At 45.8% G+C, this 17025-nt stretch overlaps 1 protein-coding gene across 1 annotated transcript; it reads left to right on the forward strand.

Annotated features, from left to right (window-relative positions):
• Window positions 1–7778: 7778 nt before the first annotated feature.
• LOC142312293 (uncharacterized) lies at window positions 7779–16120 on the forward strand. Its single transcript, XM_075351220.1, has 4 exons — window positions 7779–8000; window positions 8084–8181; window positions 8379–8469; window positions 13864–16120. Exons 1-4 carry the CDS (start codon window positions 7868–7870, stop codon window positions 15708–15710), a joined length of 2169 nt encoding a protein of 722 aa, XP_075207335.1. The 5' UTR covers window positions 7779–7867; the 3' UTR covers window positions 15711–16120.
• Window positions 16121–17025: the final 905 nt, after the last annotated feature.

The following is a 17025-nucleotide window of genomic DNA, read 5'->3' on the forward strand; positions in this document are numbered from 1 at the left end:
TATCAGTGGTTTGCATCCCTGTTGGGTAATTACGTCTTTAACTCGTGGAATCCTTTCCATTGGCGTTGAAATCAGTCTGGGATGAGGTTTGTGAAACCAGCATTGAAACGCGGGGTTGCCCACCAGAGGTGTCATAGGATCCGGTTCTCCTGTCAATCTATATCGTCTATTGGCTGTCCTTCACCCTGTAGCCAGGGACAAGAGGATCGGGGAAACTCCCAGGGTCCCAAGGTTAGTTCTAGATGACAACCAGAAGATTCCGTGGGCCATATTCAGGCATAGGTCACATTCAATCTCCACCCACAATTTTCTGTCTTTACTGTGCAGGAGATCCAATATGCAACCACCCACCGCTGCTGCGTGATAAGCTTTAAGATCCGGGAGCCCCGCCCCTCCGTCCCAGCGAGATTTAGTCAGCATTGAGTATTTCAGTCGGAGTTTGGTGCCACGCCATATAAAATTGCTGATCATCTTCTTTAACTTGAGGAAGACATTTTCTCCTAGGTTCAGTGGGATAGTTTGAAACAGGTATAGTATTTTAGGTAGGACATCCATTTTAATTGTATTGACCCTACCGAACCAGGAAATGGGGAGGTTATGCCATGCTATGAGGTCTTTGTGGATATTTTTTAAAAGGTCTGGGAAATTGTAATTATATAGATCTTGGTGGTTGGGAGAAACCCTAATCCCCAGATATTTATTCTAATTGCTGGCCCACTTAAAGGGGAAGGCGGGTTTGAGAGTATTCTCTTCTACGGATGGTAGCGATACATTTAAGATCTCTGTTTTTTGTAGGTTTACTTTAAAATTGGAGAGTCTGCCAAAGATCTCAAACTCCTGCAATATGTTGGGCAAACTAGTCTTCGGCTGTGTCACATATATCAAGAGATCGTCCGCAAATAGTGCTAATTTATGAGATGTTTGTCCTATCTGTATCCCTTTTATCGAAGGGTTTTCCCTGAGTGCATTTGCTAGGGATTCCATTACCAGGATGTATAGGTATGGAGATAGGGGGCATCCCTGTCTGGTACCGTTTCTAATATTAAATGGAGCTGACAGGCGTCCGTTCACGCCCACTTGTGCCGTTGGTTCGTGATATAATGCTTTTATCAGTTGTAGTAAGTGCGAACGGACGCCGATTGCCTGCATCGTGGCTTCTAAAAAAAACCAATGGACTCTGTCAAATGCCTTTTCGGCATCTACTGTCAAGAGGCACATCGGAATTTGACGCTGACGTGCCTGGGCCACTAGGGACAGGGTTATAATAGTGTTGTCCCGTGCCTCCCTCCCTGGGACAGATCCCACCTGGTCTTTGTGGATTAGTTTGGGTATGAGGGGGCCTAGTCTCAGGGCTATCATTTTAGAGTACAATTTAATATCCACATTTATTAGTGAGATAGGTCTGTAATTAGAGCAGGTCAGTGGGTCCCTGCCAGGCTTGGGGATTACAGTTATTCGGGCTTGGAGTGTCTGTTTAGGGAACTGGCATGTGTTGGTTATGGAATTGAAGGCTTTCAGCATTATAGGGCTGCAGGCCTCTCCACATATTTTGTAAAACCGGGGGGTGAACCCATCAGGACCAGGGCTTTTACCCACTTTAAGGGTTTTAATGGCATCGCTTAGCTCTGTGTCTGAGAAATCCTCGTTTATGTCTTCAGCTACCGCATCTTCAAGGGTTCTGGGGCATATTTGTTTAAGTATTCCCAAAAGTCGCGATGTCTCGCATCAGGTGATTGGGTATGTGGGGATGGGATGTTATAAATTTTTGTATAGTAGTTTCTCAATTCTTCTAATATGTCAGGGGTGGAATGTATCTGGGTACCTGTCTGTGAGTTTAACGTGAGTATTTGGGTTTGTGCCTGTCTGGGATGAAGGTTCTTGGCTAACAATCGTCCACTTTTATCTCCAAACTCAAAGATATTCCTACGAAATTTATCTCTGATACACAGTGATTTTCGGTCAAGGATAGATAATATTTGGTGGCGGATAGTAGAAATTTCCGTTTTAATGGTGTCACTGGATTTGGTTTTGTTTATCGTTTCTTTATGGCCTAGTTGTGCTAACCGTTCTTTTAGTTCCCTTGCACTTTCTTTTTTAATTCTGGATCCATGGGATATGCAGACCCCCCTGATCATACATTTCAACGCTTCCCATTTGACCGGGGCAGGTGTGGGATCTGCCATATGATCTATTTTGAAGTTTGCAATGGTTTTCTGAATATCCTCCAGGCATTGCTCATTCTTGAGCAGGTTGTCGTTCAGTCTCCATGTGTGTCCCACTCCCCCATATCTCTCACCCCAATTTCCCCATATACTGGTGCGTGGTCCGACCAGAGAAAAACATCCATTGAACAACCCGGGGATTTGTCTAGCAGGTCGTGGGATATGAAAATGTGGTCTAGTCTGGTGTAGCTATTATGAACTGTGGAATGAAAACTGTAGTCTCTGACTCCAGGATGTAAGACCCTCCAAAGATCGACTAGTTTAAGGGATGTTAGTTCTCGTTTTAATCTGCGTAGTGCTGAAGTGGGGATTGCAGACCTACCAGAGGACGAATCCATGGCTGGATCCAGCACAAGGTTGAAGTCTCCTCCCAAGATGATACAGGTGCCACCCGCAAACTCTGCCAGCTTCTCCAGAGTCTCCACTCCAAAGGATACCTGGTCCTGATTTGGGAAATAGATGTTGGCGATTGTATAAGTATTATTCAGGAAAGATATTTTAAGAAATAGCCAGCGTCCCTCCGGGCTAGTGAGCGTGTCGAGAACTGTTGGCTGGAATGTCTTGTGAAAAGCAATGCAGTGTCCTCCGTGCTAGGTCTGGTAGGACAATCAGAGGTGTCCCTTTATATGTGCCCGCTCCTTTCACTCTGCATCTTTGTAGTATGGCCTCTTTTTCTTTATAGAAGTGGACCCGACATATCACATCTCTTGATCTGGCCGGATCAGGAGATTTGGGGCCTAGGGATCTGTGGATGCGGTCCAGTTCTATGCGTTGTTCTGGGTCGCGTTGGAGGAGACTGGTAAAGAATTTTTGTGCCCATTCATCCAGCTGTGGTGGTGCCACTGCTTCTGTGAGGCCTCTAATCCTTAAGTTATTACGGCAATGTCAGTTTTCAATATCGTCTAAGTGGTTCAGAATGTCCTGTATGTGGGCCATGTGCTCTGATAGGACTTGTTGATGTGATTCTATATGGGAAAATATCTGTTCCTGCACCTCTTCTGTAGCTGCTACACGCTGGCCAATTTGTTTGATCTCTGATTGTATAGAGGCCATGTCTTGCTTATGGGATTCCCTCAATTTCCCCAGCAAAGAGTCCATTTCCTGCCTGGTTGGAATTGATCTGATATGTGCTTTCCAATCCCAATCTTCTTCTTGTTCCTGTGTCTGGTCTGATTTATTCTTCTCTCCCTTGTTTCTGCGGTTGGAGGTGGGGAGTCTTTGTTCTTTAGGTGATGTGTGCTGCTGTTGTGGAATTACAGGCTCCTCTCCGGCTGTCACAGATCTGCTTCCCATGACTGCTGGGGTCTGCTATGTCATAGAGCTGGGGCCCTGCTCTGCCTGCAGTTCATCTGGGAGTCGCTTTTGTGGCTGGGACAGGGGGTTTTCAACACTCCCTTCTGTGGTGTCCTGCTGTGCGTTATCTATGTTTATGGCTGAGCTGACTGCTGTTAGGGTACCTTCACACTTTAGCGATGCAGCAGCGATCCGACCAGCGATCTGACCTGGTCAGGATCGCTGCTGCATCGCTACATGGTCGCTGGTGAGCTGTCAAACAGGCAGATCTCACCAGCGACCAGTGAACAGCCCCCAGCCAGCAGCGACGTGCAAGCACGGAGCCGGCGTCTGGAAGCTGCGGACACTGGTAACTAAGGTAAACATCGGGTATGGTTACCCGATGTTTACATTAGTTACCAGCGCACACCGCTTAGCTGTGTGTGCAGGGAGCAGGGAGCCGCGCACACTGAGCGCTGGCTCCTTGCTCTCCTAGCTACAGTACACATCGGGTTAATTAACCCGATGTGTACAGCAGCTACATGTGCAGAGAGCCGGAGCCGGCAGCACAGGCAGCGTGAGAGCTGCGGAGGCTGGTAACTAAGGTAAATATCGGGTAACCACCTTGGTTACCCGATGTTTATCTTAGTTACCAGCCTCCGCAGCTGCCAGACGCCGGCTCCTGCTCCCTGCTCGCTTCATTTGTCGCTCTCTCGCTGTCACACACAGCGATCTGTGTGTCACAGCGGGAGAGCGCCTTTGAAGAAAACGAACCAGGGCTGTGTGTAACGAGCAGCGATCTCGCAGCAGGGGCCAGATCGCTGCTCAGTGTCACACACAGCGAGATCGCTAATGAGGTCACTGCTGCGTCACAAAAAGCGTGACTCAGAAGCGATCTCGGCAGCGAGCTCGCTGTGTGTGAAGCACCCCTTATGTGAGGAGGCAGTAAGGTCGCTCCTCTGCATGTTTGCTGAGCTCTATCTCCTGCCTCAGTGTCTGCCTTCGCCATGTTGGAGAGAGCAGAGGTGTCAGGCTGGGAGGCTGAGGTCCCGAAAAAGCGGGTGATATCTGTACCTTCCCCCTCTGGAGTCTGTACACTCGTCGCCCATCCTCTCCCGTGTGCCATTACTGATCCTGGACCCGATGAGTGCCTTTGAAGTGTGAGAATTCACCGCGGGTGTGTGGGAGCTCCTTCTTCCAGCATCTCAGTGTGCCATCGGCTAGCTCCGCCCCCCAGGTAAAGGTTTTTCTGAGGGATGTTTAACTCTCCACAAATCAAATAAGGCAAACCTGCGGATCAGTCTTCGAAAGGCAGCTGTCAATTTACGCTGAGACGGGCTCGACAATTGATTTGTTAATGGTCAACTTGTCTAAAGAGTCAGAGAAAATAGTGTTAAAATCTCCAGCCACAATCCACGCTGAGGGGGGAAGGCGTGTGAGTTTGAGGAATACCCGGTTCAAAAAGAGGATCTGGGAGGTATTAGGGGCGTATATATTACACAAAATGATCGGAACATCCTTATATGTCCCTTGTAGGATAAGGTACCTACCCTGTGGGTCTGCCAAGGAGGTTGTAACTTGAATGGGACAGGTTCTTGATATCAAAATTGCCACACCAGCTTTTTTTTCCTTTCCTGGGAAGTTAAAAAAATCGTGGGGTACAGATGTTTAGCAAAACTGCAGTTCCCATTGAGGTTCAAGTGCGTTTCTTGCAAGAAAACTACACCAGCTCACTGGGTCCGCATCTCACCAATCGCCATACGCCTCTTAATGTTTGAGTTTAAACCCTTAACATTTAATGTTAAAATTTTAACCATATTTTAAGTTGTAGTAGTATAAAGCAAAATTAGCATTACATACGAAGGCTAACCGGGTATTGCCCATCTCACAACTGTCTAAAGGCCCATGCTGGATGGCTCTCAATGGGGTACAGAGGATTCCCTCACCACAATTAGGGTAGACACATGAGGAATGGGAAAAGACAATGCAAAACACATAACATATAGCGCATAACATTTACATGTCACAAATGTTACCGGAGAGGAGTGAAGCCATGGGCAAAAGCCTTTACCTCCGCCACTGTCCTCTCCGGCCAAGGTCAAAGAAGAAAAAATTGGCATAACGTAAAAAACTTTACCATTATCTAAACCCTAACCTCCTTTACCAACTCTTCCGTAGGAGGACCCAGGGTAACTCTAACCCTTGAAGGGGGTTTGTAGCTATGGACACTCTGCTATCGCAGTCAGTATCGGAAGCTAGGTTCAAAACATCTACAAGAGGGGAGTATTCAATTCTCACCGCCCTAGTAGCCAACCAATGCAAATATTATGAAGAGTCATAACCAGATATATTAATATCAAAAAAGAGAAAAAAAAAAGTGAACAGCTTCTTATGAAAGAAAGGACCAACGAAAGTCCCTGTAATAAACAAGGGAGGGCATGAAGCCACCCCCCCCCATTACCCCCAAAGGGGGCTGCAGCTTAAAACCAGACATTCAAACAAGGGACTCCTGTTTTCTCAGAAGAGAAAAAAAATAAATAAAAATTGCCATCTCAGGTCGGAGCTGGTCGTGCCTAGGAGGTGCTAGGAGCTTTCCCACGGGTATAGTTCCGATCTCAGTGTTCTGCTTGGAGCCCTCCTGGAGTTGTGCTCCCAGCCTAGGTCTGTGTCCAGAGCTAGCTGGAGATCCTGGCTTGCACCTTGCTGGCTCCTTAGGGGTGCTGAATCCTACAGGTATCTTCCAGGGTAGCAGGGGACCCAAGTTAGGGTGTTTTGCAGCAGATTGTAAAGTTTAAAGAGGAAGTTTTGTGTTCTAAAAGCAGGAGCCCAAGTGAAGTGCTTCTTCCCTGTTAGGTGCCTAGGCCGCGCCCCCCAAGAAATATTTATCTTATAAACCTATGTGCACTGCAAGAAAAACAAAAACCTAAAGGATTTACTAATATATAGTCATTATTACTCTCAGTGAGAGAAACTAAATCATAATTTTGTAGTTGTGATACCTTTTAATGGCTAACTAAAATAAAATAAGAGGATGTTACAAGGCAAGCTTTCCAGTCTACTTAGGTCTCTTCATCAGGCATGGTAACTGAGAAGTCTGGAAAGCTTGCTTTGTAACATCATTTTATTTAATTTTAGTTAGCCATTAATATGTATCACCACTACAAAATAAAATTATGTTTTATTATAATTTTATTATTTCAACTATCAAACACGGTACCAAAACCTTTTCTCTTGTAACATACACGTCATACCTACACGGCTCTACTCCGTACACCTCGTACACACACGTCTCCGCTCCGTACACCTCGTACACACACGTCTCCGCTCCGTACACCTCGTACACACACGTCTCCGCTCCGTACACCTCGTACACACACGTCTCCGCTCCGTACACCTCGTACACACACGTCTCCGCTCCGTACACCTCGTACACACACGTCTCCGCTCCGTACACCTCGTACACACACGTCTCCGCTCCGTACACCTCGTACACACACGGCTCTGCTCCGTACACACACGGCTCTGCTCCGTACACCTCGTACACACACGTCTCCGCTCCGTACACCTCGTACACACACGGCTCCGCTCCGTACACCTTGTACACACACGGCTCTGCTACATCCACTCTGTAAACCCCTCCTGACCCCACACATAACCTTCCCCTCATCCAGCACCATGACACCCAGCACAGCAGAGCCCTGCATACACTGAGGAGCTGATCATGTGACCCCTGACTCCTCCCCTCCATGTGACATCATCACAGGTCCTGGAAGCACAGAGCTCCATATATCTAGTGTGCGGCTCTGCAGGTGGAGGTGTGTGGAGATTCCCCATTACTGGGCTCAGGCTCCATACACATTAGATGCTGGGGGAGAACAATCGCTCTATAGAAGAGAATTCTCCTGATTGCCCCGTGAAGGATGGATATGGACAGGGACAAGATGGCGGAGAGGATATTACACCTCACCCTAGAGATCCTCTTCCGGCTTACTGGAGAGGTGAGAGATTCTGATGACGTCACATTACACCATTCTTATCTATGGGAATAACAGATGGACAGAACTGGAGAGGTGAGGACTCTGGAAATGTCTGGAGTGAGATTTCTTACTGTGTCTCTCCATAACCAGGATTACACAGTAGTGAAGAAGACCTCTAGTGAGCGCTGTCAGGCCCCTGTGTCTGAGGGAAGACCCCTGAGCCCAATCACGGGGCCTCCACCTCACCCCCCGATACATGAGGACATCAATGACCAGAAGATCCTAGAACTCACCTACAAGATGATGGAGCTGCTGACTGGAGAGGTGACACTGCTGGGAATGCTGGGACATTATACAGTAACGCTATGAAGGGATCGGGGGTGACGGTATCATTGTATGTGTCAGGTTCCTATAAGGTGTCAGGACGTCACCGTCTATTTCTCCATGGAGGAGTGGGAGTATTTAGAAGGACACAAAGATCTGTACAAGGACGTCATGATGGAGGATCCCCGGCCCCTCACATCACCAGGTAATAGACAGGACTAAATACACACGGCCTATAATTATCTGTATGTAAGGAATGAATTCAGTCCCTGTATGTGTCTCCTCCAGGTCTATCCAGTAAGAGGACAACACCAGAGAGATGTCCCCGTCCTCTTCTCCCACAGGACTGTAAACAAGAAGACCCCGATGTTCCTCAGGATCATCAGGTAGATGGAGAGAAGGTGCCATGAAATCTCCCTATGATGTGTAGACGGCTGTGAAGGTCTTGTGCTCAGTCTTGTTTTATCCTCCAGTATTATATGTGTTATACTTGTGTAATGAGAGCGGTGGAGATGGCAGGATTAGAGCTGATCATAGATGGGACTTCTCCATCTGTCTGTGACTTTTACAATATTTGTTTCAGGGGGAAGATCTGACCCATATTAATACTACAGAGACATATGTGAGGGGTGATGAGCGGAGTAAAGAGGAGATTCCTACAGATAACCGCCCAGGTGAGTAGTGAGCACTAAATGCAGAGAAGTCACAGATTCTTCTCATTCAGCAGCTGCTACAATGTGGGACTAAGAAGAATGAATTTAACTTATTATCCTAAAAATGCATGCATGCAGCAGGAGCTCAGGATGATCTGCGCCCACAATGACGTGTCCTCCTCTGCTCATTCTGAGCCCCCTGCTTCATGTAGCAGGAGACCCAGGAAAAGCGCGATGTGTCCTCCTCTACTCATCATGAGCCTCCTGCTTCATTATTCATGATTGTGACCTGCAGACTGCGCCTGTCATTGGTTGTAGGCAGACGCTGTCACACAGTCTGAGGGCATGTCTGACTGCAACCGATCACAGATGCCATGATGGCCAGAGGGCAGTGAATATGTATGAGCAATGATAAGCGGCCCAGGGAGGCTGCAGGAGCAGTGTACAGCCACGTGGGAGAAGTGTACAGCTGCGCCGGAGCCTTTGTAAGTATGAAGAGCTCGCTTCATTCTTATTTTCTTTATTTTTTCTTCAATTTTTCGGTTTCTGTATCCGGATCAAACACCCGGAATTCCGGGTCCGGCACCCGGGCACCTTTGAAACCGCGTGGATCCGGACTTTTACATTCCAGGTCGGCCCATCACTAATAAAGAATACAGTAGATTGTTTTCACATGCCGTACACAACTAGTACTGGCCAGAAATTTCTGCAGGTTTCTTGGTATTGAGACCATTTTTTTTTTATTTTGAGCACATACATTTTTGAAGGACGTCCAGTTTTAGGTAATCCCTTGTTTTATGTATTTTCAGAATTTTTTTTCACCTTGCTGCAAAAAATATCCGCAGTGTATACTGACAATAGCTGCAGGTTTGAGATCCTCAATATCTGAATTTATGTTGTTGGTATAGATACGAGTCTCACTCACAAAGGTGTCATTTGCAGCTTCTCTGCATATTTTTTTTACAATGATATCTTCAGTCCGGTATCATGCGGGTCCTCCACTGCCAGAGGTCCACAGCAAATCTGCTCCATGGGAAGGTTGTCTAAAGATTATTGGAAAGTGATAATTTACAGATAACTTTATTAAATGCCTAAATACCACAACTGTTCCCACTACATTACTTCCCTCAGCACTGATCAGGAGGCCGGGATGTCGCCTATTATTTTACCATCTATGAACATTCACTTAGCAGAATTTACTATGGACGTACTTAGTGAATTTACTCCTGACTTTTTTTAGAAATGAGCATGTGGTCTGTTACAGTGGTCATTAATGTCTTACTATGCTTCCAGCTTTGACTTAATGGGCTATTAGAATAGTTAGACTTTTCATAAAATTTGGGTGCCGAATTTAGTTTCCCCACCTCCCGAGACTTGGGAAAGTATGTGATTTAATAAAAAGGTAAATAAGAGAAGCATTACTCGCCAGTCACAGCCCCTGCTGCTTCAGTGCTTATCTCCAGCTTTTCTGTACTTGACTGCAGCCATAACATGTGAGCGCTGCAGCCCATCACTATCCTCACAGTATAGGTGATGTAATGGTTGTGTGATATCGGGCTCATCAGCACAGCACCCAATTAGACTAAAAATGGTAAAAGCACTAAAGTGGTAGCCCTGAAATGACAATGGATTTAACAGGTGAGTAATGCTTGTTTCTTTAATTTATCACATTCTGCCTTAACCCCTTCACCCCCGGCCACTAAAACACCCTAATGACCGGGCCATTTTTTGCAATTCTGACCAGTGTCACTTTGACAGGTTATAACTCTGGAACGCTTCAACGGATCCTGGCGATTCTGACATTGTTTTTTCGTGACGTATTGTATTTCATGTCAGTGGTAAATTTAGGCCGATATTTTTTGCGTTTATTTGTGACAAGTTTGGAAATTGTGCGAAAATTTTGAAAATTTCGCAATTTTCAAAATTTGAAAATGTATGCCTATAAATCTGAGAAATATGTCACACAAAATAGTTACTAAATAACATTTCCCACTTGTCTACTTTACATCAGCGCAATTTTATAAACAAATTTTTTTTTCGTTAGGAAGTTAGAAGGAGTCAAAGTTCATGAACAATTTCTCATTTTTCCAACAAAATTTACAAAACCATTATTTTTAGGGACCACATCACATTTGAGGTGACTTTGAGAGGCTGAGGTGACAGAAATACCCAAAAGTGACCCCCATTCTAAAAACTGCACCCCTCACACTGCTCAAAACCACATCCAAGAAGTTTATTGACCCTTCAGGTGTTTCACAGGAACCAAAGCAATGTGGAAGGAAAAAATGAAAATTTTAACTTTTTAACACAATGTTAATTTAGCCATAAAATTATGCATTTTCACAAGGGAGAAAAGAGAAAATGCACCATACAATTTATTGTGCAATTTCTCCTGAGTACGCTGATACCCCATATGTTGTAAAAATCAATTGTTTGGGCGCACGGCAGAGCTCAGAAGGCAAGGAGCGCCATTTGAATTTTTAAACGCAAAATTAGCTGCACTCATTAGCGGACACCATGTCGGGTTTGAAGACCCCCTGAGGTGCCTAAACAATAGAGCTCCCCCACAAGTGACCCCATTTTGGAAACTAAACCCCTCAAATAATTTTTCTAGATGTTTGGTGAGCACTTTGAATGCCTGGGGGCTTCACAGAAGTTTATAACATTGAGCCGTGAAAAGAAAAAAAAAATTTTGCCATTAAACTGTTGCTTCAACTAAGTAGCTTTTTTTTCACAAGGGTATCAGGAAAAAATGCACCATAAAACGTATTGTGCAATTTCTCCTGAGTACGCAGATACCCCATATGTGGTGGAAAGTGATTGTTTGGGCGCATGGCGGGGCTTAGAAGAGAAGGAGCACCATTTGACAGGAAAATTGGTTGGAATCATTAGCGGACGCCATGTCACGTTTGGAGACCCCCTATGGTGCCTAAACAGTGGAGCTCCCCTACAAATTACCCCATTTTGGAATTAGACCCCTCAAGGAATTTATCTAGATGTTTGGTGAGCCCAAATAATTTATTTTTTTTTACCACAAAATTTTTGCTTCAATCAGGTAGCTTTTTTTTTTATTTTTTTTACAAGGGTATCCGGAAAAAAATGCACCATAAAATTTATTGTGCAATTTCTCCTGAGTACGCAGATACCTCATATGTGGTGGAAATCAATTGTTTGGGCGCATAGCAGGGCTCAGAAGAAAAGGGGCGCCATTTGACTTTTCAAACACATACGCCATGCAGTGATGACTGATCGGCCACTGCAGGACGCACGGACTGATGAGATACAAAAAGCGACCAGGGATATGGAAAAAAAAAAGTCACGCCAAAAATTATCCGATCCATTATGTGCATCCCTGATCAGCGCTCTGCCGCTGCAGGATGCACACACGGATGAGCTGCAAAAAAACGACACAAGATACCGACAAAAAAATAAAAAAAATCTCGCCGAAAATTGACCACGGATGCAGATACGCTATCTGCATCACTGATCAGCGCTCGGCGGGACGCACGGACGGATGCAGTGTAATAACGGACAGGGGATACAGAAAAAAAAAATACAAAAAAAAATTATACTCACAGTACCTAGATGATTTGCAGCAGGATCACTAACCAGAAGAACTGCAGGAGGAATAGAAGGCAGCAAGTGGACAGCTTCTTACAGGAGCAGCAGGCAGGCCCTTGGACAGCTCATCAGAAGGACCCAGCGATGGAGGCAGATGAGATCGGGCCAGTGAAGACCTCGAACAACCCGGTGGAGGCAGGTAGGGGACGTCGGAGGGAGAGCAGATGGAGAGGGGGAGGGGGAGACCAGAGAAGCAGAGGCAGAATGGAAGCAGAATAGAGATCGTGGCAGGGGGTAGATCGCAGCAGGGGGGCACATTGGCAGGGGCAAATCGCGGCAGGGGGGCACATTGGCAGGGGCAGATCGCGGCAGGGAAGCACATGGCAGGGGGCAGATCGCAGCAGGGGGCACATTGGCGGGGCAGATCGCGGCAGGGAAGCACATGGCAGGGGGCAGATCGCAGCAGGGGGGCACATTGGCAGGGGCAGATCACGGCTGGGAAGCACATGGCAGGGGGCAGATCGCAGCAGGGGGTACATTGGCAGGGGCAGATTGCAGCAGGGAAGCACATTGGCCGGGGGCAGATCACGGCAGGGAAGCACATGGCAGGGGGCAGATCACGGCAGGGAAGCACATGGCAGGGGGCAGATCGCAGCAGGAGGCAGATCGCAGCAGGGGGGCACATCACGGGAGCGCGCATGGGCCATCACAGGAGCTCGCAGGGGCCATCACAGGAGCGCGCAGGGAGCCATCACGGGAAGCGCGCAATACTCACGTAAAGCCGGAGCGGCGGTGACATCGGCGGCAGTGGCGTGATACCACAAGTACCACCCAGTGCACGCTGCAGACATGTTGAGGGAGGGCTCCTGAGACCAGCACAGGCTGGGGAGGGTGGCCACCTGCAGATCAGACCGCCCCACTGCACACTGATTGGAGCGATTGCGCGTCATGGCACGATCGCTCCATTCAGTGCTGCAGGGGCTGGGGGGCGCTGTGTTTGATCTCCAGCTATGATCTGCTGCAGCTGCTGCGGCACCTCATAGCCGGATCTCACAGTATCGCATTGATTTAGGCATTCTTTTAGCCGAAATCAATGCAAACTATGTGGTTGGCGGTTCAGATTTGAACAGCCAATCACATCGATCGTCGATGGGGGCTGGCGATGCCACCCCCCTGGGGTCAAGCAAAGGTCCCCTGATGTAAGAAACAGCAGGGGACATCATTTGAAAGCCGTTGCTATGGCCACGGCAATCAAATGAAGTTTAGGCAGTAAAGTTACGTCCCTGGTCGTTAAGTCACGTTAAAATAGGACGTAACTTTGCTGCACACGGTCGTGAAGGGGTTAAACCTTCTTTTTTTTTTGACAACTTGAGAAAACCACTTTAAAAATTAATTTGCTTTTCAAGTTTTACCTTTTCTACAAAGTCAGAGCTTCTTCATACATAATCGCACTGCTCCTCCATTCTGCAGTAAAATGCATGTGGCTGTCGGGGATTGCGCCAGTCAAACACCCCTTATAGTAGTGACTGACAGGCTCATTTATGATTCTTCACTGAGTGTTTTACTACAAAACAGTGGTGACCGACACTCTGAGACATGAACCTGAGAAGATGCTGAATTTAACACTGAATTGGAATACTGCTAGACCTATCCTGGCGGTCTGATATTATCTAGTGGTTCTTGCTCCATGGTCTTCAGTTAGAATGTGAACAGTTTTGTCACCATTACCTTAGTGAATAATCATATTTGCACAATGAGTTGCAATTTTAATGGACGTTGATATATTATAGTTAGAATAAAATTATTTTGAATTTTATAATATTGAAAAAGTAATAAAAGTATTATTTTTGGCAGGTGACTGTATTAGGAGATCAGATGGACTTCTGACGTCTTCACATTTTCAATCATATGATCTTGGTGTGACACAAGATATAAATGAAGAACTTTGTGCTATCCCAGCTATATCCTCAGTTCTTCACAGCAAAGATCTATCTCCTGATTCATCACAGGCTCTTAAGAAAAATATAAGTCACAGAAGGAATGTTAGAACTACCATAGGAAAGAAGACCTTTTCATGTTCAGAATGTTCGAAATGTTTTAATTCTCAATCAAACCTTGTTGTTCATAAGAAAACTCACACAGGGGAAAAGCCATATCCATGTCCAGAATGTGAGAAATGTTTTGCAGAAAAAGCAAGTTTTGTTAGACATCAGAGAACTCACACAGGTGAGAAGCCATTTTCATGTTCAGAATGTGGGAAATGTTTTGCCGATAAATTGGTTCTTATTACACATCAGAGAAGTCACACAGGGGAGAAGCCATTTTCTTGTTCAGAATGTGTGAAGTGTTTTGCAAGTAAATCAGCTTTTGTTACACATCAGAGAACTCACACAGGGGTAAAGCCATATCCATGTTTAGAATGTGGGAAATGTTTTACAGATAAATCAGCTTTGGTTACACATCAGAGAACTCACACAGGGGTAAAGCCATATCCATGTTCAGAATGTGGGAAATATTTTGCACTAAAATCACAACTTGTTAGCCATCAGAGAATTCACACAGGCGAGAAGCCGTTTGCATGTTTAGACTGTGGAAAGAGTTTTAACCAGAAATCTCTTCTTATGACACATCAAAGAACTCACAAAGGTGAGAAGCCATTTGCATGTTTAATCTGTGGAAAATGTTTTAACCACAAATCTAATCTTATTACACATGAGAAAAATCACACTGGTGAGAAGCCATTTTCATGTTCAGAATGTGGCAAATGTTATACAAATAAATCATATCTTGTTACACATCAGAGAACTCACACAGGGGAGAAGCCATTTTCATGTTCAGAATGTGGGAAATGTTTTGCAGATAAATCAATTCTTATTAACCATCAGCGAATTCACACAGGGGAGAAACCATTTTCATGTTCAGAATGTGGGAAATGTTATACAAAGAAATCATATCTTTTTACACATCAGACAACTCACACAGGCAAGAAGCCATTTTCATGTTCAGAATGTGGTAAATGTTTTGTAGTAAAATCAAAACTTGTTAGACATCAGAGAACTCACACAGGCGAGAAGCCATTTGCATGTTCAGAATGTGGAAAATGTTTTAACCACAAATCTAATCTTATTACACATGAGAAAAATCACACTGGTGAGAAGCCATTTTCATGTTCAGAATGTGGCAAATATTATACAAATAAATCGTATCTTGTTACACATCAGAGAACTCACACAGGGGAGAAGCCATTTTCATGTTCAGAATGTGGGAAATGTTTTGCAGATAAATCAGCCTTTGTTACACATCAGCGAATTCACACAGGGGAGAAGCCATTTTCTTGTTCAGAATGTGGGAAATGTTATACAAAGAAATCAAATCTTGTTACACATCAGAGAACTCACACAGGGGAGAAGCCATTTTTATGTTCAGAATGTGGGAAATGTTTTGCAGATAAATCAATTCTTGTTAACCATCAACGAACTCACACAGGGGAGAAGCCATTTTCATGTTCAGAATGTGGGAAATGTTTTGCAGATAAATCAGCTTTTGTTACACATCAGCGAATTCACACAGGGGAGAAGCCATTTTCTTGTTCAGGATGTGGGAAATGTTATACAAAGAAATCAAATCTTCTTACATATCAGAGAACTCACACAGGGGAGAAGACATTTTCATGTTCAGAATGTGGGAAGTTCTGTCTGTAATTGCCATTTGGTTAAACATCAAAATGTCACATAGAGAATAAGCTATATTTAGGTTGAGATTGTGAGAAATGCTTTTCTTTCAAACCAACTGATGTTAAACATTATAGAGCTGTCAGACCATTCCCCACTCATAATGGACTTCAAGAAAGATGGTCCTCGACCTAGGCCTCAGCATTGGCGCCTTAATGAATCTCTGATCAAAAATCCCGACACTAGGGCCTTTTTAAATAAGCAACTGGTCGAATTCTTTCAGTTGAACACGGGCACGGTCACGTCGCCGGCAACACTCTGGGAAGCTCACAAGGCAGTGATGAGGGGACTATGCATTAGAGAGGGCGCCAGGGCTAAAAAGAATGCCACAAGCCAGCGGGACTCTATAACGGCCCATCTTAAGCTACAGGAGGGGAGACTGGCGGCTGCCCCATCACTGACTATTCTTAGGAGAGTCATCAGCCTTAGGGAAAAGTTGAGAGACTTGGCAATTGGCAGAGCAGAAAAATTGCTAACCTTTTCCAAACAAAGATACTATGAAAGGAGTAATAAGGCTCATACCTTACTCGCCAGGCAGCTTAAGGAGCGCGCTACATCCTCATGCCCTCAGGCTCTGCGCGACGAAAAGGGCACTATCCACTATCACCCCGCTTCAATAGCTGACATTTTTTTCAATTACTACAACAAGCTTTATAACCTTCCGGCTCCCCCGGGCATGGCTTCGCGCGGGGCTGGGGCACTTGGGGACTATTTTTCGGCCCTTGAGCTCCCTTCACTGCCTTGCGGAGCAGCCGCGGCTTTGAATGAAGAGATTACTACAGAGGAACTGGAGCAAGTTCTGGAAGCCCTGCCTGGCGGGAAGTCACCGGGCCCGGACGGCTTTACTTATTTTTATTACAAGGTGTTTGCGGCGGAGCTCCTCCCACACATGGCCGCCTTGTTTAACTCTTTCCTTCAGGGTGACCCTATCCCTCCATCCATGCTACACTCCCATTTAATCCTCCTGCCCAAGCCACCCAGGGACCCATTGGACTGTGCTAATTATAGACCAATAGCCCTTTTGAACTCCGATTTGAAGATGTTCACCAAGCTCTTGGCGGCCAGGCTTAATCGATGGTTGCCCCAACTCGTGTATAAAGACCAGGTGGGTTTTGTCCCTTGCCGTCAGGGGGGGACAACACCAGGAAGGTCATAGACCTGGTGGATGTGGCAAATCGGACGAAGCAACAGGCGTTGGTGTTGAGTCTAGATGCAGAGAAGGCTTTTGACCGCCTTGCGTGGCCTTTTCTCTTCAAGACAATGGAGGTCTTTGGGATCTCGGGTG

This window comes from Anomaloglossus baeobatrachus, chromosome 5 (assembly GCF_048569485.1).
Source record: "Anomaloglossus baeobatrachus isolate aAnoBae1 chromosome 5, aAnoBae1.hap1, whole genome shotgun sequence".
In the NCBI taxonomy this organism is placed as follows: Eukaryota; Metazoa; Chordata; class Amphibia; order Anura; family Aromobatidae; genus Anomaloglossus; species Anomaloglossus baeobatrachus.

Excerpts from the sequence above, each read along its gene's own strand:
- LOC142312293 (XM_075351220.1), top strand. The coding sequence starts at position 7,868 with ATGTGTCAGGTTCCTATAAGGTGTCAGGACGTCACCGTCTATTTCTCC. Across the intron at positions 8,001-8,083 it reads CCGGCCCCTCACATCACCAG|GTCTATCCAGTAAGAGGACA; the intron begins GTAATAGACAGG and ends TGTCTCCTCCAG. Across the intron at positions 8,470-13,863 it reads TCCTACAGATAACCGCCCAG|GTGACTGTATTAGGAGATCA; the intron begins GTGAGTAGTGAG and ends TATTTTTGGCAG.